The sequence below is a fragment of the Caretta caretta genome, chromosome 8, assembly GCF_965140235.1.
Source record: "Caretta caretta isolate rCarCar2 chromosome 8, rCarCar1.hap1, whole genome shotgun sequence".
Taxonomy (NCBI): domain Eukaryota; kingdom Metazoa; phylum Chordata; order Testudines; family Cheloniidae; genus Caretta; species Caretta caretta.
In genome coordinates, this window is record NC_134213.1 from 85,416,425 (window position 1) to 85,440,452 (window position 24,028).

The window sequence follows — 24,028 nt, forward strand, 5'->3', positions numbered from 1 at the left end:
CTGGGTACCACGCTTAGGAAAGACATGGACAAACTGGAGAGGAGTACAGAGGAGAGCAACAAAAATGATAAAAAGTTTAGAAAACTTTATCTATGAGGAAATGTTAAAAAAACACAGGCATATTTAGTCTTGAGAAAAGAAGTTTGAGGGGGGAACCTGTTAGTCTTCAAATATATTAAGGGCTGTTATAAAGAGGACAGTGACCTATTGTTCTCCATGTTCACTGAAGGTAACAAGAAGTAGTAGGCTTAATCTGCAGCAATGGAGATTTAGGTTACATATTAGGAAAACCTTTCTAACTATAAGGGGAGTTAAGCTCTGGAACAGGCTTCCAAGGGAGGTGATAGAAACCCCATCACTGGAGATTTTTAAGAGCAGATTGAACAAACACCTGTCAGGATGGTCTAGGTCGGGACTGATCAGGGGGTCGCGAGGTCATTACATGAGGGGTCGTGAGCTGTTGACCTCCACCCCAAACCCCGCTTGCCTCCAGCATTTATAATGGTGTTAGATATATTAAAAAGTGTGTTTAATTTATTAGGGAGGGGTCACACTCAGAGGCTTGTGATGTGAAAGGTGTCGCCAGTAAAAAAGTTTGAGACCCACAGGTCTACGTTTACTTGATCCTGCCTCAGGATGGGGGTAAACTTCATTACTTCTGGAGGTCCTTTCCAGTCCTACATTTCTATGATTCTGTGAATAGGAGGCATCAGCAATAGCTGGGAGGGAGATTAGAAGAAGTCCCCAGTCAGGAGCAGCAGCAGCAGGCAAAGGCAACTCAAAGCTGGGACACTAACCCTCCACACCCCCAAATAATTGCTTCCCCACTGCTATTTTTCATGTCTCCTAGTCAGTGGCAGTGTGGGGTGTTCCATGTCAGACTTCTCCAATGCCTTATCAAGACCCTGAGGCACTCAAACGTTGAGGCCCCCAGGAACAGGCTCAATTTGTTCGTGTGGTGTATTGAGGACTGTTTGTTGGAATTGCAAGCTATCACTTTAAAAGCAGTGGTGTTTCCTGATTCTGCAATCAGAGTCAACCTGGAATGAGCTAGTCTCTAGAACAAGCTAGGGTGAGTTACACCTCACTGCCTTAGGGAGCAGCCTGCTTTGTTTCTCTCTGTTTTTGGTTACTCGGTATTATTGTTCTGGGTTATAGGCGTCAAAGTAGTGTTACATTGCAACCTTGCAGTGAGATTATTTTATATTTTTATCCAACTTCTTAGTATGCATACCATGAACATAAGAGTTCACATGAGAAGTGAACATGCAAAGAATTTTCTACATCTCTGTAAGGCAGGGTTGAGGCACTTCCAATTGGGATCCTACCAGAATCATCACAGGAGAGAGAAAGACAATCTCTCTCTCTCTTTCCTCTGCCTGAGCATCCAGGCTACCCCTTTGCTAATAAGCCTGCAGTAATTTTACTTATTCCTCCTGTGAGATTTTTTTTTCTGCAGTATAGATTATATATTGCTTAGCCCAGTTCTTTAATACAATAGAACATCCTATTTCAAACTAATGATCAGGAGACCCATGGATTATTGCTGAATTGTGTAAATTAGCAAGTAAACACAATAAAAAATAAGGATAATGCATTGCAAAATATACTCAGTTCATTTATTTTGACAGTTGCAGTATAGGTCTAATTATGTATTTTAATATTTCATAAGATGTTATAGAGGTGCTAAGTATTTTTATTATTCTTATTATTGCTAGTAAATGTACTGCAGTATATTTTTTATTTAATTAAGTCTTAGCAATATCAGACCTCACTACAGCATCAGCTATGAAATTTTTATTAGAAGGAGGAGAGTCATCTGGTTTTCCTGTGCAATCATGTAGTGCAGATGAGTGAGGCTCTAATGCAAAATAAATAAATAAAATTTTTAGCATTGGTATCCTGAAGTCAAAACCGACAGACCAGGATAACTTCAGAATAGGGCAACCTAACAAGCATGGCAGTTTCCCTTTAATAAAATTACTGATTTTTTTAAATATATTAATCATTGAATGTACTATCACAGTAGTGACTATAGATAAGGCTGAGATAGAATCTTTATTCTAAGTGGCTGTTTTCAAACTCTTGCAACTTTATCAAAAACAGTATTTTCTTTAACTGGATAACAGTTCGAAAGTGATATATGTATTTTGGAAAGTTTAGGAAAAAAGCCTACATGGCTTTTTTCTTCATGTGAAAAGCATACATTGTTTAGTTATAAACATTTTCAGATCTTTGTTTTGTTTTGTGCTTGGATAACTCAAACATTGCTTTGTTTCAAAACTTCAGTGAGGACCGATGTTTGTGCCTCATTGTTATTACAAAGCCACATTTGTTCAGTCTTGGAGTTTTTTAGATAGGACACTGCGTTTGCCTACACACATTGTTTAATTTCTTTCCTTAACTTCAGAAAAAAACACTGAGGTATGTTTATTTGAATATCTAACACACACATTTGAGAATAATGGATAGTAATGGAGACCAATTTAAAACATTCATATTGGATTTATGGAAAAATCTGTACAATTAAAGAGACTCATCCTGCATTCCTGGCACACTCAAAACTTCCATTGACTCTTCACTGGGAATTTTGGACATACAAAAATGCAGGTTCAAGCCACAAATCTCAGACTTTTAATGGCACACATAATGGTACCTTGCACTCCTTTAGCATCTGCCTACTGAGGATCTCAAAACACTTTACACAATTTAAGGAATTTAACCTCAAGTAAGTAGTGATTTTGGCTTAAGTGATTTGCCCAAGCTAATACAGGATGTCAATGGCAGATCCAGGAAGAGTACTTATGCCTCATGCTTCAGTGATAAGACTATCCCCTCCTAATTTGTTTTAAAATATTATGTATTCTCCTCTATGTTATGTGAATGGTAGATTCAAACCCATCTTCTGAAGAATTTTTTTAGAAACAGTTTAGTTGGACAACCATGACTTTAATTTGCTCTGTGAGTGAAATATAGGCAGGTTAAAGACGTAAGACCCCCAAACAAAACAAAATAGCCATTGGGGGCAGGGACACAGCTTCCCACTGGGTTTGGAAAGCACCAGTGATACTAATCCAACGTAGATAATATTTACTGCATTGAGTATTTTAACATCTGAAAAAAACTTTCAGACATGCTGCTCTTTTTCCCTTTCTGCCTGGGAGAGCCATATTTTAAATATTTAACAGAGCTTCCTAGTTGCAATGAAAGCATCTACTTGTCAAAAATATTTAACATTTAGAGTAGCTCAGAAGCTGGAACAGTAACTTAATAAAAAGTATTTTATGGTTAGAGCTGCTGTGTGGGTAGGGTAAAACTACTTATAACTTCAATATTCATAACCACTAAGTACCTTTGAAAGGAACTCTTTGTTGAAAACATCCTGGGTTTTACCACTTAAATGTTTTGAGTAATGTGAAAAATATTGTGTACAGTGAAAGAGAGAGCATATTTATGTACATGTATATGTTTTCAGTGGTCAGTCTTTTTGTACTGCAGAACTGAGACATTTCTTAATTTTGCATCAAGCTGAATAAACATTAAATTTATTTCTAAACTGTTGTTAAAACTTTTTTTTAATGACCTGATTTAAGAATGAGACAACAAAATCGTGCTGAAACAAAGAGTTGCTTTGGGGGGGAGTTACATCTGAGGAAAGGGAGGCACTGTGTGGGATTATTTGAAGTGGAAGATGGTTTTCTTAAATTATACAGTTAAAAATACTGTGTGAACTAGTGTTCATAAAAGTGTGAAGTTGTAGTTTTGGAGTCTGAAGTCATCTCTGCCATAGAATAGTAGCAGAGCAAGCTTCTCTAAACTGTCTCACCAATGTACCTCAACCCTGCTCTAAAGTGTCACTGGGGTGAGAGGGGAGTTCAATATCCACTATCAATATGGGGGAAGATTATTGCCATTGTAGTGTTGATTGTTCAGCATGGATCCTTGTTCACAGAGAACTGAACTCAGTCCACTAAACTCATTTCACATGGACTACAGAATAGTGATCAGATAGTAATGATTTTTGGTCATTAGTATCCAAGATTGTATTTGAAGTGGTAGTTTTCTAGATCAGTTTTGGAATCTCTGGAAGGCTGAATGATCTGCATTGAATTATAGAAAAACCAAGGCAGCTTCCATTTTTACTGTACATCAATAAGACTAACTTGCGGTTTGTCCTATCCTGCCACAGAAGTCATTATTTAAATACTTGTAATGTGTAAATTCAAATTAATATAAAATTTAAATCGCAAATCAACAGTAAAGGATGCTGTGGTAAGAGACTGCTGTCTGGATTTTTAATAAATGTTTGTATTGACATTGTCAGTAATTTTAAATAGTTAAAGCAACAGAAATATTGTCATCTGATGATAAATAAAAGCTACATACTGAACAGCAAAGTATAAATGGATGTAGGCTTAAAATGCAGTTTTAAGAATAATTATATAGTGAACCTCATGTCACATAAGGTTATTTTTTAGCAGCTGCAGCAAAGGACTGTATGCAATTTACACTTTGAAGCACATTCTCCCCTCAGATACCTGGTGCAATTCCCTTAGTAGTAGAGAGGAGTTGTGCCCATCTTTTCGGGGAAGAATGAGATGCTGATTATGCTGATACTGGCGCTGATGATTATTGTTTTTAATTGTCTGACAGTAGTACCTAGAGACCTCTGCAGAGATTAAAGCCCCATAGAGCTAGGTGCTGTAAAAACACATAGAAACAAGCATTGTCCTAAAAAGAGTGTGTGTGTGTGTATGTATGTATGTGTATATATATATATATATATATATATATATGACAGACAATGAGTGCAAAGGAAGACAGAGACAAAAAGGTGAAGGCTGTGATTTTTCAATGACTTGATATGGTATTTGAGTGCCAGAATCCCTTAGGTTCCTTTGACAATCCCAGCTGAAGTGATTGGGCCAAGTTTACACAACACAGATGTAAGCAGTGTCAGGATGAGCTCCACCCTGACATCTGGTGGTGAGGTGTGGCAAGTTGTGGAAAAGAACTTCAGGGGCTGATCTCATTTGCATAGGCACACCCACTCCACCTAGAATGAGGCCATAGCTGCCCAAATGGTCACTTTGGCTGCTGTGGGATCCCCAGTGTCTCTGTTATTGGGGCAGGAAGAATAAATTGTTATTACCCTGATTATGGGAACTGTGCTTGGAACTGTACTTGGCCTTTTGTTATGATGGAGGGACTCACCATCAACTAAGTAGCACTCGCTAGGCAAGGGTCATGGGTTTTAAAACTCTGTGAATTGAGAGAGGCTGGGGACAAGTATTAATACTTGGTGGCATGGGCCCCTGGGTGAGGGCCTTACATGCTAATTGCACTTCCTCCTCTCTCCACTGTGGAATATTAGAGCTAATTTTGATTCCATTAGGAGTCTAGTTACAGGCTGCTGAGCTCACTTTGGGCTAATGGTGCACCAACACTGAGGCTCCCCTACTACAAGCTGAGTTCACCAAAGAGCTGAACTGACTAAGAGCTGAAATCATTGTGCGTTGTGTTAAGTAGTGGAGGAGCCTGAAGATATATTGTGGAGCAGTTAGCAGGAGGGCTGGAGTGCCTTGTGGACAGGCTGGTGGAGCAGTTCGTAGGACTGCAGGAGCTGCTGGTGGGATGCGGAACAGTTTGTGGACCGGCTGGTGGAGGAGTTTGTGGGGCGGCTGGCGAAGCGAAGGCCTATGGAGCTGTGGGGCGGTCAGCTTCAGATCATGTAAGGTGCCTCTTACCCCATCCCATCTCCACCCAGGTTGGGAGGTAAAGCTCTGCAGATAAACTTTCGAACTCTGGGGCTGCCCTGACCAGGGACAGAGACTTTTGGGTCATTGGACTTTTGGGACTTTGGGTGATTTGGGGTTGCTGGACTCAAGAACCAAAGGGAAAGGGGCATGCCCCAATTTGCTTGGGGTGGGTTTTTTTGCTCATGGGTTGTGTTATGAATCCTGTTGGTGGTGTTTCCCCAACATAATGCTACATTGTTTCTCTCTGTTATTAAAAGGCTTTTTGCTACACTCAGACTATGTGCTTGCGAGAGGGGAAGTATTGCCTCTTGGAGGCGCCCAGCGGGGGTGGTATATATTTGTCCCAGGTCACTGGGTGGGGGCTCGAGCCGGTTTGCATTGTGTTATTGGAATGGATCCTCTAGATATTGAACCCGGCCCTTGTTGCTGCCAACTCTGACGGGCAGAAGGGTTACACATAAGTTAAACTTGTTTTAATACTACAAATGATGCTCCTGGTTTACTCTTTTGAGAAAATCATAGGAACCCAATCATAATAGTTAAAAATTGGCAGTTTATTAAATAAACAACCAAACAACCCTAACCAAAAGAATGCCTAGTGTGCATGGCTGTGTTTTGTCAGGACGGACTTGAGAGATTAAACTACAGAGAGATGCCTGGTTCTGGTAATTATGCTGACTGACATCCATAGGTGTCAGATTTCGGTTTCATTTTTTTCCTCCAGCTAGACATTGCTTTGGGTCACGCTTATGCCCCAGAGGTAGTGCTGTTCCACAGAACCGGTTCTGTAAATTCCATTACTTCTGGCTCTCCCTGAGAGTCAAATCCCATGACCAGTCTGAGTAAGGAGTATCCACGAGCGGAACAGGGAAAGGAATCTTCCCCCCATATTCTGTGAAGTAGGGTGGAGCTGCTTCATGGAGACTACTTAGCTCACTGGTTAATTTACCTCTTCATAGACCCAATGCTCCCACACTGCAGTGTGGAGAGAGCCAGAGGATCATTTTGCCATATCCTGGGTTATATAGAACCTTCCCCCACATATACACCTTCCCTTCCACCTTCTCCCATATACAGCCCATCCCTTTGCACTGTGGATAGTTTTGCTCTCAGGGGGACCTCTGGTAGTGAGGTGCGTCAGGATTTGCCCTTTAATCATCAAACTCTTCCTGGAGCAAGACTCTTGGATGAAATGGAGCCTTCTGTTTAGCTGGTAAATATCTCTATCCCTTTATTTAAACCTCATATGCAATAAGGCTGAGAGCCTATATACCCCTACACTCAATCTTACAACTGCAGGAACTATTCTCCATCCCTTTACACTGTCTATTAATTTAGAAAAAAAGAGAAGGAGAAACCTGGAAAGAAATCAAAACAAGAAACAGATATGAAGAAAGAGAGAGTTATGGTAGCTGGCCGGGCTCTCAACAAATGTAAGTTGTAGTCACTAGTTCAGCAGGTACTGTCAGGGCAGTCATGTCATTGAGAGTTACTTACTAGGTGCCTGCTATATGTGATCTGCCTGCATCCCTACTAAAGAATGATTGTGTTTGCCATGTGAGTGTTAGTGGCACCGGGGTTTTATGTCAACATTGCCACTGGGAGCGAGCCTCCTAGCCTACGCAGACAGACTCAAGCCAATTTGGCTCCAGCTTCTATAAACAGAAGTGTAGAGGTTGCAGCTAGGACTGCAGTTCCTGCTTTCAAGGCCCCCTGATCTCCTGGGCTGAATTCAGGCTAGCCTGAGCGCTGTCTGAGTCTCAACTTCTACATGGCTATTTTTAGTGTCTTTGCTTCAGCAGAGCTAGTGCCAATCTGTCTACCCAACTGGGAGGCTGCTCCCAGCTGCAGTGTACACATACACTTACACATACCCACCCAGCTCAGGTGTAAACCACTACTATACTGGAGCGAGAGTTTTCTGAGTGTGGTTGGGACTTAGGTTAGGGGCAACACTCAAGTAAGAACTTGAGTTAACTTTGCACTGAAGACAAGCACTCTCTGATTCAGCAAAGCACTGGTGCATGTACCCAAAACTAAGTACATGTTTACATACTTTGATGAAATGGGGTCACTTTGAGGCAGTGGTTCTTAACTTATTTACCATTGTGGGCTGTGTATGCAGCTCTTTATGTGTTATATTGGCTGCATCCACACAATATATATACTATGTCTATGGCCCTGAGGATGTCACATGGGCTGCAGCTGTATGCTGATTGGGCTGCAAACAGCCCATGGGCCACTGGTTGAGAACCACTGCTCTGAGCGAACATCTTATCCCAACACATAGGGGTATCAATCCTTACTAACTGAGGCAGGAGGAAGGCATACCTCCCCTCTCACCCCCAACCCCATGTTCAGGGCCTGATTAACTCTCCTGTGGGCCTGGGGCTATTAGATTTTGTGGGGCCCCTGTATACAAGTATTTTTCCTAATTTAAAACAAAATGATCACAATTATGGCATCGAAGCTATTAACACTATACTCAACTTGCCTCTTAATTAACATAAAGCCATTGTGTGGTTACATTTCAGTCTTAAAACATGTAGAATATAGTAAAGTTAATTCAAAATAGCCGACTTCTTATCTTAGAACAACTGTTATATGAGCTTCTGGGACGGAGTTTGGGTGCAGGAGGGGGCTCCAGGCTGGGGTAGAGGGTTGGGGTGCAGGAGAGGGTGAGGGGTGCAGGCTCTGGGATGGAGTTTGGTGCAGAAGGGGATTTTGACCTGGGGCAGGGTGTTGGGGTGCAGGAGGGGCTGTGAGGTGCAGGCTCCATCCAGAAGGCGCTTACCACAGCTAGCTCCCGGATGGCATTGCAGCAGGGCTCAGGCAGGCTGCCTGCCTGCCATAGCCCCATGCTGCTCCCGGAAGTGGTTGGCTGTGGCATGTCTCTGTGCGCTCCTGGGGGAAAGGGGGACAGCGTGTCTCTGTGCGCTGCGTGCACCCACAGGCACCACCCCAGCAGCTCCCATTGGCTGGTTCCAGGCCAATGGGAGCTGCGGGGACAGTGCTGGGGGCGGGGGCAGCACACAGAGCCACCTTTCCCCCTTGCCAGGGGTCACAGACACATGCCAGCAGCTGGCTGCTTCTGGGAGTGGCATGGGGCCATGGCATGTAGGCAGCCTGCCTGAGTCCTGCTCTACCGCTGGACTTTTAGCGGCGCGGAGACCGTGATCGACTGGCAGAGACTCCAGGATCGACCAGTTGATTGCGATTGGCGGGGTGGTGACCACTGAATTGTATATAATTACAAATTAATTTTTGCAGGGGCTCCCCTTAGTCTGAGGCCCCTGGCTGCAGTCCCTAAAGCCCCTGTGTTAATCTGGCCCTGTCCACGTTCTGGGCCTCTCTCTTTTGAGAGAAAAGTTCTTCACATTGCCAGATAAACCTGCCCTAGGCCTAAACTAAATTCAGATTTTTGGAGCAGGAATTCAGCCCTTCTCTAACTTTTCAATTTTCTTACCATTAAAGGTGGTTATGCTCTGAAAAGTGACTTTATAAATGGTATAGGGCTCCATGTTTACTGTCTCACTGATATTCAGACTAGCAAAAAGAAAAGGAGTACTTGTGGCACCTTAGAGACTAACCAATTTATTTGAGCATGAGCTTTCGTGAGCTACAGCTCACTTCATCGGATGCATACCGTGGAAACTGCAGCAGACTTTATATACACACAGAGAATATGAAACAATACCTCCTCCCACCCCACTGTCCTGCTGCTAATAGCTTATCTAAAGTGTAATAGCTTATCTAAAGTGATCATCACTTTAGATAAGCTATTACCAGCAGGACAGTGGGGTGGGAGGAGGTATTGTTTCATATTCTCTGTGTGTATATAAAGTCTGCTGCAGTTTCCACGGTATGCATCCGATGAAGTGAGCTGTAGCTCACGAAAGCTCATGCTCAAATAAATTGGTTAGTCTCTAAGGTGCCACAAGTACTCCTGTTCTTTTTGCGAATACAGACTAACACGGCTGTTACTCTGAATTCAGACTAGCCTTGCTCAGTTTACTTGTAACAGACACATAGACAACCTTTTTAATTGGGGGGAAGCAGAATTAAAGGACACATCAGACTGGAGAACAAATTGCAGCAACTGCACTTTTGCATGATATCAGGTTGGAAGTGAACATGTCGAAGACGAAGTGGATGCGGAATGAGCATTGTGTAGAAGGAATCATCACTGTAAATGGGAAAGAAATCAAGGCGGCCAACAAATACATTTATCTGAGTCAGCAGCTGAGCAGAGACAACTCATTCGAAGGGGAATGCAGTAGGAGGTAAAAGGTGGGGTGGGCAAGTTTCAACAAAATAAAGACGTCTCTAATGGATGATGAACTGTCCATGAAGAAAAGAAAAGAACTGTTGAACTCCATGGTTCTGTCAGCAATGATATACAGAGCAGAAAGCTGGTCAGTAACGAAAGCGGAGGAAGAAAAACTTGCTGTCACCCAGAGAGCAATGGAAAGGAGAATGTGTAAGACATTGCTCTGTGATCATATACTGAATGAGGAGATCAGAATGTGTACAGAGGTGACCGATGTAGTGCAGGCAATATACAATGCAAAGCGAAGATGGGCGGGTCATGTAGTCCGCAGGCAAGACAATAGGTGGACAACCCGCAACAGTGACTGGATTCCCAGTGACCGCCGGGCAGACCAAAAACGCGCTGGGCCAATCCCATGACAAAACTCTGGCCAGAAATTGAAAGAACGTGCTTGCAACAAAGTAGAATGGTGTGGCATCATGCTCCTTCTACCTCTCCAGACACAGCTGTCCGACTTGTGGTAAGACACAACCTGGCCTTCCCAGACACGCATCAGCATGAGGGGAAAGGACAGCTCCATCATGGCATAACAATCTGGATGCATCCAATGAAGTATACTGTAGCTCAAGAAAGCTTATGCTCAAATAAATTTGTTAGTCTCTAAGGTGCCACAAGTCCTCCTTTTCTTTTTGCGAATACAGACTAACACGGCTGCTACTCTGAAAACTGGAGAGGAAACTTTCCAAGGGCCACTTGCCAAAGGCTCAAGCAACAAACTGCTGGTGAGTTCGGCATAGTTTCTATGCGTGGCAAAAGGTCTGAAGAAACAGTCTGGCCCTGTGGACACCACACAGCTCGCAAATCTTTCCCAGAGGCGCTCTTCCGACGGGGAGAGCGCTCCTTGCTGTCCTCAGCCGAACCGTTTCACCCGGATCAGCAGCTCAGCTTCCGGCCTCCACCCGAGAAGCCCGATGGGCCTTTTGTAACTTCCATCCTGCTAGTGCAACCTCCCGCGCCCTACAAGGTGCGTTCAAGTTACGCCGCTACCTTCCTGTCCTCGCTCCCCCGAGGGAAGGCCCCGCAGCCCTGCTCAGGAGTTGCCAAAGTTCTGGTGGCAGCAGGAGCCAGGCTGCGGTAGAAGTTAGGGAGGCTGCTTTTTGCGGGGGGGCGCTCCCCGGCCCCCCTGCGCGGTGCTGCTGCATGGGGGGGGGCGCTGCGCGCGGAGTGGAGGTCCGCGCGCTGCAGGAGGTGTCACACGCAGCCCCCCCCCCCCCCGCCTTTGGAAGGCCAGCCCGGGTTGGCTCCCTCGGAGCACACACAGCGCCCCCGGCTCCCTTGCGCCTGCCTGCCGCTGCCGAGACGCCGCCCCCGCGGATTCGGCGCAGTGGCTGCTTGGCGCCCAGACGGGACCAGAGGGGTCAGCGTTGGGCGCAGGAGCTGGGACACGAGCGGCGGCGGCAGCAGAGCGGAGCCCAGCGCCAGGCTGCCCGGCCGCCGCTGCCTCCCATGCCATCGCGGCAACAAAGAGCGCGCTGAGGAGCCGGGAAGAGGCGCGGAGGGCAGCGGGCGAAGATGGCCAGGAAGGGGGGAGCCTCCGCCTCTCCCTACGGTAAGCAACCCCCCGCTCCCCCGCCGGGAAAGGGGCGCCGGGCTGAGCGGGCGCTCGGAGCATGGGGATGGGGCGAGCCGGAGCCTCCGTCTGGCCTGGTTACATCGCGGCTCCAGCAAGTGAACAGCCGCCGCCGCCGACGCCGCAAGAGTTTGTTTCCCTCGGCAGCTCCCGGGGGCTGGGCCCCCTCGGTGCCCCCCGCCCGCAGCGAAGGGGCTGGGGCTCTCCTGCCTGCCCCTGGCGCGGGGGGGCAAGGGGCTTGGGAGCAGCTCCCTCCCCGCGGCTGGGAGGGGGGGGGGGGTTGTTGCAGCCTCCTCGGGGAGGTGGGAAAGTTGGGGCTCGGTGGGCGCAGGGCTGCGGGCGAGCGGGGGCCAGAACTCTTCGGAAAGCCGCCTCTGCTCCCCGGGGCCGGAGCAGGTGCATCGCCGGCTCTGGGGGGTTTGTCTGGGGCGCAGCGGTCCGAGCGTCTGCTGCAGGGAGCTGGGCAGGGGCAGGTGGCCTGGGGCAGGGGCAGATGCCCTCGGGCGGCGGTGCAGGGTGCTCAGTTTAGGGGGGATCCAGAGCCCGGGATTGGGCGGCGGGGGAGGGGGTTGGCTTTGGGGCAGGTGGTGTGCTGGGGAGGGGAGCACGGGGCTGGAGCATTGGATTCGGGTTGGAGTGGTGGGCGCGTGTGGACAATATTTTGGAGCTGGGGGTGCGGGGTTGTGCACACAGGGTAGGGGTGAGGGGGGTGCGATTCGGGGTGCAGAGGTAGGAGGATTCCGGGGGTGCGGATACAGGGCGCTGGCACTGGGCGGCTTCGCAGTGGTCTGATTTGGGGCATAGGGGAGTTCTGGACAGGAGGATGCTGTGGTTGGGGGTGCAGAGCCTGGAGCCGGTGTACTGGGACTCAGCGAGCCGCTTGTCTCCTTGCCCGAGTCCTGCCAGCCGAAACGTCGCTTCCTCCAGCAGAAGGTCACCGGGGGGCACAACTTTATCTCCGTGCTTGAGCGCTGCTTTAATTGCTCCTGAGTAGCTAATTCATTTGCGGCAGAAGAGAAGGTTTAGCAGGCTCCTTAATCTCTTTAAAGGCGTCTCCATAAAACCAAGTGCAGTTTTCCTGTTCCAATTATGCATGAGATTTCCATGGCAAAATATTTCCCTCTTTAATCTGCAGAATGAGCAGAAGCCTCTTAGAAACAAGCCTCCTTTTCTCTGCATCCCAGCAGGCTGGTCATACTCAGAGATCATTTACACGAAGGGACATACATGGAAAATAAAACTCTTGCTTTGGTGTAACATGCATATTGTGTGACATGGCTATAACTCAGAAAACCCAATTTTATGATTTACCTTTGTGGACTAAAACTTTATAACTATATCTGTTTAATCAAAAATTGACAGTTTGAGTTATTTACACTGAGGCCCTGAAGGACCACAGCTGGTTATTTTTCCTTCAGGGAAGTGAATGGTAGCCTGAACAAGCACCTGATCCATTAGTGCTTCCCCAGTAGTGGGTGTTTTGCCTGAGAAAGGTTTGCAGGATGAGTCTAAGCAAACCAAGGAATTCTTTGCAGAAAGGGTGATATAAACAAACCTCTCAGGGGGAAAACCGTCACCAGAAATCATAGAACGTCAGGGAAGAAATTTATGTTTCCAAAATATTGACTAATGCCGCTGAAGTTATTTAACTCCCCATAGAGCCTGATCCAGAGAAGTCAATAGTTTTGCAGTTAACTTCAGTGGTAATAGTCTCCAATGCATAGAAAAGCAGATAGAACACTCATCTGAAGGATCACAGAAACAGAGTATTTAGATGTGGGAAAACAGCTGGTAGATAGAATTCATACTCCTGTAAGTGCAGCATATAATTCCCTTGCTTGTAATCAGGAAAGCTCTGCTTTGAAAATAAATGGAAAGAAGACTTGGAAACTGTATTGTGTTATCACACAACATTGTTTTAGCTTCATTTTAAAAACATGTTACTTTGGAACATCTGCAGTCCTTTAGCATGATACTACTACCTGTATTTATATGGAAAAATGCATTTGGAAAAATGTCTTGTATTTCAACTTGTAATTTTTCAGAACTACAAATTGAAATATAATAACGAGAATATTTGTTGTTTTAGCAATTTCACATTCATCATCATTTTTTCTTTTTTTATCTCTCTGTTTGCATGTGCTTATTTTCTTAGAGGTACTATGAAGCATGTGCCTCCTAAGGAGTCATCAGAAATAATTACTTTAAACTTATAGGGTATGTCTACATTACGGAATAAGGTCGAATTTATAGAAGTCGTTTTTTTAGAAATTGGTTTTATATATTCGAGTGTGTGTCCCCCCACAGAAAATGCTCTAAGTGCATTAAGTGCATTGACTCGGCGAAGTGCTTCCACAGTACCGAGGCTAGAGTCGACTTCCGGAGCATTGCACTATGGATAGCTATCCCACAGTTCCCGCAGTCTCCGCTGCCCATTGGAATTCTGGGTTGAGATCCCAATGCCTGATGGGGCTAAAACATTGTCGCGGGTGGTTCTGGGTACATATCGTCAGGCCCCCCTTCCCTCCCTCCCTCCCTCCGTGAAAGCAAGGGCAGACAATCGTTTCGCGCCTTTTTTCCTGAGTTACCTGTGCAGACGCCATACCACGGCAAGCATGGAGCCCGCTTAGGTAACCGTCACCGTATGTCTCCTGGGTGCTGGCAGAAGCGGTACGGCATTGCTACACAGTAGCAGCAACCCATTGCCTTGTGGCAGCTGATGGTGCAATACGACTGGTAGCCGTCCTCGTCTTGTCCGAGGTGCTCCTGGCCATGTCGGCTGGGAGCGCCTGGGCAGACATGGGTGCAGGGACTAAATTTGGAGTGACTTGACCAGGTCATTCTCTTTAGTCCTGCAGTCAGTCTTATTGAACCGTCTTATGGTGAGCAGGCAGGCAATACGGATTGCTAGCAGTCGTACTGTACCATCTTCTGCCGGGCAGGCAAGAGATGAGGATGGCTAGCAGTCGTATTGTACCATCTTCTGCTGGGCACGCAAGAGATGAGGATGGCTAGCAGTCCTACTGCACCATCTTCTGCTGAGCAGTCATGAGATGTGGATGGCATGCAGTCCTTCTGCACCGTCTGCTGCCAGCCAAAGATGTAAAAGATAGATGGAGTGGATCAAAACAAGAAATAGACCAGTTTTGTTTTGTACTCATTTGCCTCCTCCCCCGTCTAGGGGACTCATTCTTCTAGGTCACACTGCAGTCACTCACAGAGAAGGTGCAGCGAAGTAAATCTAGCCATGTATCAATCAGAGGCCAGGCTAACCTCCTTGTTCCAATAAGAACAATAACTTAGGTGCACCATTTCTTATTGGAACCCTCCGTGAAGTCCTGCCTGAAATACTCCTTGATGTACACCAAGCCGCCTTGATGTAAAGCCACCCCCTTTGTTGATTTTAGCTCCCTGAAGCCAACCCTGTAAGCCGTGTCGTCAGTCGCCCCTCCCTCCGTCAGAGCAATGGCAGATAATTGTTCCGCGCCTTTTTTCTGTGCGGACGCCATACCAAGGCAAGCATGGAGGCTGCTCAGCTCACTTTGGCAATTAGGAGCACGTTAAACACCACACGCATTATCCAGCAGTATATGCAGCACCAGAACCTGACAAAGCGATACCGGGCGAGGAGGCGATGTCAGCGCGGTCACGTGAGTGATCAGGACATGGACACAGATTTCTCTGAAAGCATGGGTCCTGCCAATGCATGTATCATGGTGCTAATGAGGCAGGTTCATGCTGTGGAACGCCAATTCTGGGCTCGGGAAACAAGCACAGACTGGTGGGACCGCATAGTGTTGCAGGTCTGGGACAATTCCCAGTGGCTGCGAAACTTTCGCATGCGTAAGGGCACTTTCATGGAACTTTGTGACTTGCTTTCCCCTGCCCTGAGGCGCATGAATACCAAGATGAGAGCAGCCCTCACAGTTGAGAAGCGAGTGGTGATAGCCCTGTGGAAGCTTGCAACGCCAGACAGCTACCGGTCAGTTGGGAATCAATTTGGAGTGAGCAAATCTACTGTGGGGGCTGCTGTGATGCAAGTAGCCCACGCAATCAAAGATCTGCTGATATCAAGGGTAGTGACCCTGGGAAATGTGCAGGTCATAGTGGATGGCTTTGCTGCAATGGGATTCCCTAACTGTGGTGGGGCCATAGACGGAACCCATATCCCTATCTTGGCACCGGAGCACCAAGCCGCCAAGTACATAAACCGCAAGGGGTACTTTTCAGTAGTGCTGCAAGCTCTGGTGGATCACAAGGGACGTTTCACCAACATCAACGTGGGATGGCCGGGAAAGGTACATGACGCTCGCATCTTCAGGAACTCTGGTCTGTTTCAAAAGCTGCAGGAAGGGACTTTATTCCCAGACCAGAAAATAACTGTTGGGGATGTTGAAATGCCTATATGTATCCTTGGGGACCCAGCCTACCCCTTAATGCCATGGCTCATGAAGCCGTACACAGGCAGCCTGGACAGTAGTCAGGAGCTGTTCAACTACAGGCTGAGCAAGTGCAGAATGGTGGTAGAATGTGCATTTGGACGTTTAAAGGCGCGCTGGCGCAGTTTACTGACTCGCTTAGACCTCAGCGAAACCAGTATTCCCACTGTTATTACTGCTTGCTGTGTGCTCCACAATATCTGTGAGAGTAAGGGGGAGACGTTTATGGCGGGGTGGGAGGTTGAGGCAAGTCGCCTGGCTGCTGGTTACGCGCAGCCAGACACCAGAGCTGTTAGAAGAGCACAGGAGGGCGCGGTACGCATCAGAGAAGCTTTGAAAACCAGTTTCATGACTGGCCAGGCTACTGTGTGAAAGTTCTGTTTGTTTCTCCTTGATGAAACCCCCCGCCCCTTGGTTCACTCTACTTCCCTGTAAGCTAACCACCCGCCCCTCCTCCCTTCGATCACCGCTTGCAGAGGCAATAAAGTCATTGTTGCTTCACATTCATGCATTCTTTATTCATTCATCACACAAATAGGGGGATGACTACCAAGGTAGCCCAGGAGGGGTGGTGGAGGAGGGAAGGAAAATGCCATACAGCACTTTAAAAGTTTATAACTTTAAAATTTATTGAATGCCAGCCTTCTTTTTTTGGGGCAATCCTCTGTGGCGGAGTGGCTGGTTGGCCGGTGGCCCCCCCACCGCGTTCTTGGGCGTCTGGGTGTGGAGGCTATGGAACTTGGGTAGGAGGGCGATTGGTTACACAGGGGCTGTAGTGGCAGTCTGTGCTGCAGCTGCCTTTGCTGCAGCTCAACCATACACTGGAGCATACTGGTTTGGTCCTCCAGCAGCCTCAGCATTGAATCCTGCCTCCTCTCATCACGCTGCCACCACATTTGAGCTTCAGCCCTGTCTTCAGCCCGCCACCTCTCCTCCCGGTCATTTTGTGCTTTCCTGCACTCTGACATTATTTGCCTCTATGCATTCATCTGTGCTCTGTCAGTGTGGGAGGACAGCATGAGCTCGGAGAACATTTCATCTCGAGTGCGTTTTTTTTTCTTTCTAAGCTTCACTAGCCTCGGGGAAGGAGAAGATCCTGTGATCATTGAAACACATGCAGCTGGTGGAGAAAAAAAAAGGGACAGCGATATTTAAAAAGACACATTTTATAAAACAGTGGCTACACTCTTTCAGGGTAAACTGTGCTGTTAACATTACATACATAGCACATGTGCTTTCGTTACAAGGTCGCATTTTGCCTCCCCCCACCGCGTGGCTACCCCCTCAACCGTCCCCCCTCCCTGTGGCTAACAGCAGGGAACATTTCTGTTTAGCCACAGGCAAACAGCCCAGCAGGAATGGGCTCCTCTGAGTGTCCCCTGAAGAAAAGCACTCTATTTCAACCAGGTGACCATGAATGATATCTCACTCTCCTGAGGATAACACAGAGAGATAAAGAACGGATGTTGTTTGAAAGCCAGCAAACATACACTGCTATGCTTTGTTGTACAATGATTCCCGAGTACGTGTTACTGGCCTGGAGTGGTAAAGTGTCCTACCATGAAGGACGCAATAAGGCTGCCCTCCCCAGAAACCTTTTGCAAAGGCTTTGGGAGTACATCCAGGAGAGCCGCAAATGCCAGGGCAAAGTAATCCTTTCACATGCTTGCTTTTAAACCATGTATAGTATTTTAAAAGGTACACTCACCGGAGGTCCCTTCTCCGCCTGCTGGGTCCAGGAGGCAGCCTTGGGTGGTTTCGGGGGGGTACTGGCTCCAGGTCCAGAGTGAGAAACAGTTCCTGGCTGTCGGGAAAACCGGTTTCTCCGCTTGCTTGCTGTGAGCTGTCTACAACCTCATCATCATCATCATCTTCTTCGTCCCCAAAACCTGCTTCCGTATCGCGTCCATCTCCGTTGAAGGAGTCAAACAACACGGCTGGGGTAGTGGTGGCTGAACCCCCTAAAATGGCATGCAGCTCATCATAGAAGCAGCATGTTTGGGGCTCTGACCCGGAGCGGCCGTTCGCCTCTCTAATTTTCTGGTAGGCTTGCCTCAGCTCCTTCAGTTTCACGCGGCACTGCTTCGGGTCCCTGTTATGGCCTCTGTCCTTCATGCCCTGGGAGATTTTGACAAAGGTTTTGGCATTTCGAAAACTGGAACGGAGTTCTGATAGCACGGATTCCTTTCCCCATACAGCGATCAGATCCCGTACCTCCCGTTCAGTCCATGCTGGAGCTCTTTTGCGATTCTGGGACTCCATCATGGTCACCTCTGCTGATGAGCTCTGCATGGTCACCTGCAGCTTGCCACGCTGGCCAAACAGGAAATGAGATTCACAAGTTCGCGGTTCTTTTCCTGTCTACCTGGCCATCTGAGTTGAGAGTGCATCTGAGTTGAGAGTGCTGTCCAGAGCGGTCACAATGGAGCACTCTGGGATAGCTCCCGGAAGCCAATACCGTCGAATTGTGTCCACAGTACCCCAAATTCGAGCCAGCAAAGCCGATTTAAGCGCTAATCCACTTGTCAGGGCTGGAGTAAGGAAATCGATTTTAAGAGCCCTTTAAGTCGAAATAAAGGGCTTCATCGTGTGGACGGGTGCAGGTTTACATCGATTTAATGCTGCTAAATTTGACCTAAAGTCCTAGTGTAGACCAGGGCATAGTGAAGCAAAGCAAGTTTGAATTAATCTTTCTACCTTACTGGCCTTATACTATGAAATAGTGCAAAACCTTCTAAATTCAGGATCTGCAACACTGTATTCTTCTACATGAAATTGCTATAATAGTCACTCACCATCTCAATTGTTTTTTCTGACTCTGCTAATAGTTGGCTATTTACCTGCCCATTAATATTTTTTTTGAAGGATTAGGTGCCCTTAGCCTCTCTTCTTGGAACCCTACTTCACCAGACCACTGTTGGTTTTATTATTTTATAAATGACAGAGGCAAACCTTTCTCAAAAGCTTAAATCCATTGACTTCTGGCATCAATTGAATGCCTTAAAAGAGATATCTTAAGTCAGATTCCTGGCTGACAGCAGACTGCAGGCTCCCTGGACAGCTTATTAGCTGTCTCCTTCTCCCTCTGAGCTAACACGTTCTCTAACTGATGATGGGTTACTAGATTTGGAATGGCTGATGGAAAGCCAAGATACTGGACAGTGTCTGGATGGCTATTGGAGTGAACATAGCTTGATAAAAGGCTTTAGTAAACATGCAGACTTTTTTTTGGGTGGGATTGGGGTCATCCTCTTCTAAAAAATACAGTACATCTTTTTAGCCATATTGTTTCTCTACATGCACATGAAGGGACTATAAGATCATCCTTGGAAGCAAGCTGCTTATTAGCTTTCTAAATCCAGGTAATAGGATTCATTCTTCCCTAGAAGAGCTGTAAGCTTGCGACAGAGAAATGTGGTTTCTTGCCCCCAGAATGGAGAAAATAGGAATGGTTTATCAAGAACAGTGATGCTGACTTTATCAAGGCTCTCTCTCCAGCAGAGATTTTTTTCAGTGTGAAAGGGAAATACCTGTTCCCTCAGGAAAAAAAATAAAAATCTTTCAGTTGCTATCTTCCAGTGGAAAGATATCAAGATGAAATGGAATACAATTTTTCCATGTGTAAAACAGCAATTACCTGCCTGCGGGGCCCCTTCCCCCCATACTTTGGTCTGGTGTTGGATCATCTCATAGAGAAGATTGCCACTGAAAGTGGAAAACAAAGAAATTCCTGAACACTTGCTTTCCCATCATAGCTTAATACTGAGTTTTTAAAAAACAAAACAATGAGAGAGCTTTTATTTTTATAATAAATCACTCACATCTGTCACTTGAATAATTCTTGTTCTTATTGAAACCAATGGCAGAACTCCCATTGACCTCAGTGGTGCAGGATTAGGCCATTAGCAATGCCAAAATTATGTGTTTGTGCCGTCACAGTTATTTCCATAGTAACTAATAGTGAAATAAACCTTAGATTGTAACATCACTGAAGAAATGGTCTGGGGGAGGAGGATACAGAATTTAAAAAATCTTGTTTCAGACAATATTTTCGTAAGTAGCATTGATGAGAGGAGATACATACATACATACATACATACATACATACATATAAGGGCCAATCTTTATTATTTTTAATTCACCTTGAGTTAGTACTCCCCCCTTTTTTTTTTTTTTACATCTGCAAATGGCAGGGAGCAAGTCCTCTGAGGCAGTGACTGTTGTCTTTGTTATTTGTTTGTAGCCTAGCTCAACGTGTCCTTGATTGAGGTTCTTAGGTACAATCATAATGCAAATAAATATTAATAATAATTTAGATTGGTTAGATATGTAAAATCTGCTTGTTTCTCTAAATCAGTCACCTAAATTGCACTTTCAAAGTGCCTGTGCAGTTGTGTCTCAGAAACTGCAGGTGCAAAACGAGACACCACTATTTAAAAATATGCATCAAAATTACGGTTCAATAAACATCACCCTGTAGAATCTTACCTCTTAGATCAGGGGTGGGCAAACTTTTTGGCCCGAGGGCCACATCGGAGTTGCAAAACTATATGGAGGGCTGGGTAGGGAAGGCTGTGCCTCCCCAAACAGCCTGGCCCCCGCCCCCATCTGTCCCCTCCCACTTCCCGCCCCCTGACTGCCCCCCTCAGAATCCCTGACCCATCCAACCCCCCCCCACTCCTTGTGCCCTGACCTCCCTCCTGGGACCCCCACCCCTAACTGCCCCCCAGGACCCCACCCCCATCCAACCTCTCCTTCTCCCTGTACCCTGACTGCCCCTACCCCTATCCACACCCCCAACCCCTCACAGGCCCCTTGGGACTCCCACGCCTATCCAACCACCCCCTGTCCCCTGACCACCACCCCCCAAAACCTCCACCCCATCCAACTGCCCCCTGCTCCCTGTCCCCTGACGGCCCCCCCAGGACCCCTTGCTCCCCGCCCACTTTTACCATGCCGGAGCCAGCCACGCTGCTGCGCTGCCCGGCAAGAGCAGCAGCCCAGAGCGCTGGCAGCGTGGCGCGCTGAGGCTGCAGGGGATGGGGGGGGGGGCTGGGGGCTAGCCTCCCTGGCCGGGAGCTCAGGGGCCGGGCAGGATGGTCCCGCGGGCCGGATGTGGCCCGTGGGCCGTAATGTGCCCACCTCTGTCTTAGATCATCTAGTCCATTTCCCTGCCAATGTTAAAGTGATCCTATTGTACATTTACTAATCTTTCCCCTGGTTTTAGAGTTCCAAAGACTAATAGACATCACTATCGTTACTTTTTCTTGAGAGTCAGACTACATATTCTCTTAAATTTCATCCCATTACTAGTAATACCTATGTACTAAAACAATTCTTCTCCCTTTGTGGTATTTACACTTCAACAGGCAGGTGGCAGGCACTTCAGGGCTGAATCTCCCATCATCTCTTAATTCATTGGCCAAATTCAGATATGATATAAGTGAGCACAATTCCACTAACTTCAATGGATTTGAACCTTATAAATTATCTAAATTTGGTCCATTTTATCTAGGGCTTCCACTGTGTATGGTATGTCAGATAAATCAATAACTCTTTGGACACCACTGCAGTACATAAGTACAAAGAGTTCAGGTATGACTGAATTTTTCTGATTTGTATTGACTTAATAGAGGTTATTCACCGTGGAATAAACTTGGGAGGTGGGAGAAGAGAATTCAAAAGGTAGCAACTTACTTTGTGCACTGTTGTTTAATTAGTTTTTTATTGCAGATATTTCTTTTTGAATAAGAACTTTCTCCCTTAGTACCTCACTTCATATTCTGTTTGATGCTTTGGTGAAGTCTTGATCCTGCATGTGTTAACATTTCTTTCTCTTACTATCGAAATGAATTTAGGCATTTAAACTTCACTGTAGGATCAAACAGGGGGAGCATATGGGTTTTGAGGACACAAACATTTGTTCAAACTGTCATTTATTTTATCATTAATAACAGTAGCAAGGAAAATTATGAAAAAAACACATGAAAGGTAACTAGATCCAAGACTTAATGTAACTTTTTATTGTTTTTTCCCCACTATGAAATTCTATGTTGAAGAATCTAAGGCTTGGTCTACATGGGGGGGGGGGAGATCGATCTAAGATACGCAACTTCAGCTATGAGAATAGCGTAGCTGAAGTCAATGTATCTTAGATCGACTTAGAATCACTTACTTCATGTCCTCGCTGCGCGGGATCAACGGCTGCCACTCCCCCGTCGACTCCGCTTCTGCCTCTCACCCTGGTGGCATTCTGGAGTCGACAGCAGAGCGGGGATCGATTTATTGCATCTACACTAGATGCGATAGATCGATCACTACCCGCCGATCTGGCAGGTAGTGTAGATGTGGCTTAAATGTTATTTTAGCATAATTATTTTTGGGTAGGAACATGAAAACATTATGTAATAAATACAATCATATTAAATAATTATTTGGTATCTTTGCTTATGTGTTACAAACTTTATTCATTGTATGAGGTAATTATAAGCAACCATTTAAAGCTATATACACACATATATTTGCAAATCCATTTAATACTAAAATGTCTGATCTGAGTACCATCTAGTGAGACTTACATTTATAGTAATCATTCAAAGAAGAGGAAATAAGTTGCAGACTTTAAGTGCCTTATTTTCAGCTATAACTTGTGTTTCAGAGAAATTAGGAAAGATAACTTTACATTTGTACATAGCTGCTTCCTCTTGGAATCTTTCAAGAGAGAAATAACCACATGGCAAATGCTGTTAAATTTAGTGGACTGAAATATTTTGATGATTCTTGGCAGAGAAATACTCCCGAAACCAAATCCTCATCTGGTGTAAATCAGAGTAGCTTCATTGAAGTTTTGCCTCCAGGTCTTCATACATGTTGTGAGCAGCTAATATCCAGCGATGTGTCTGTCTTTTCCTGCACTTGAAGTAACGTCGAAAGAAAGATTAAAAAGCAATCCAAGGAAAAATTATCGCTAGGCTGCATCGTTAGCAGACATGGCATTACTGTAACATAATATTTAAAAAAGGAGTACTTGTGGCACCTTAGAGATTATCAAATTTATTTGAGCATAAGCTTTTGTGAGCTACAGCTCACTTCATCGAATGCATTCAGTGGAAAATATAGTGGGGAGATTTATATACACAGAGAAGCAAATACTCACCAGCAACCACACAACAGAACCACTAACCCAGGAACCTATCCTTGCAACAAAGCCCGTTGCCAACTGTGTCCACATATCTATTCAGGGGACACCATCATAGGGCCTAATCACATCAGCCACACTATCAGAGGCTCGTTCACCTGCACATCTACCAATGTGATCTATGCCATCATGTGCCAGCAATGCCCCTCTGCCATGTACATTGGTCAAACTGGACAGTCTCTACGTAAAAGAATAAATGGACACAAATCAGACGTCAAGAATTATAACATTCAAAAACCAGTTGGAGAACACTTCAATCTCTCTGGTCACTCGATTACAGACCTAAAAGTTGCAATTCTTCAACAAAAAAACTTCGAAAACAGACTCCAACGAGAGACTGCTGAATTGGAATTAATTTGCAAACTGGATACAATTAACTTAGGCTTGAATAGAGACTGGGAGTGGATGGGTCATTACACAAAGTAAAACTATTTCCCCATGTTTATTCCCCCCCTCTACCCCGTACTGTTCCTCAGATGTTCTTGTCAACTGCTGGAACTGGCCCACCTTGATTCACTGCAAAAGGTTCCCCTTCTCCCCCGCCCCACTCTCCTGCTGGTAGTAGCTCACCTTAAGTGATCACTCTCGTTACAGTATGTATGGTAACACCCATTGTTTCATGTTCTCTATGTATATAAATCTCCCCACTGTATTTTCCACTGAATGCATCCGATGAAGTGAGCTGTAGCTCACGAAAGCTTATGCTCAAATAAATTTGTTAGTCTCTAAGGT

The 24,028-nt window shown here is 45.9% G+C and overlaps 1 protein-coding gene and 1 long non-coding RNA gene across 5 annotated transcripts in view; one reads left to right on the forward strand and one right to left on the reverse strand.

Annotated features, from left to right (window-relative positions):
• Window positions 1-24,028, forward strand: part of SLC44A5 (solute carrier family 44 member 5) — a 205,636-nt gene that overhangs the window by 9,207 nt on the left and 172,401 nt on the right. For 3 of the 4 annotated variants that reach the window (XM_048860855.2, XM_048860857.2, XM_048860861.2), the window contains exon 1: window positions 11,471-11,638. The exons of the other annotated variant lie outside the window; for it this stretch is intronic. In XM_048860855.2, coding sequence (XP_048716812.1) covers window positions 11,602-11,638 — 37 coding nt within the window. In that variant the 5' untranslated portion in view covers window positions 11,471-11,601. Of the gene's footprint in view, window positions 1-11,470; window positions 11,639-24,028 lie in introns of those variants that run through there. 4 annotated transcript variants of the gene reach the window in all.
• The window catches only part of LOC125641254 (uncharacterized), a 64,533-nt gene continuing 62,554 nt past the window's right edge, over window positions 22,050-24,028 (reverse strand). The window contains exon 3 of the long non-coding RNA XR_007358010.2: window positions 22,050-23,012. This is a non-coding gene — a long non-coding RNA (uncharacterized LOC125641254). The remainder of the gene's footprint in view (window positions 23,013-24,028) is intronic.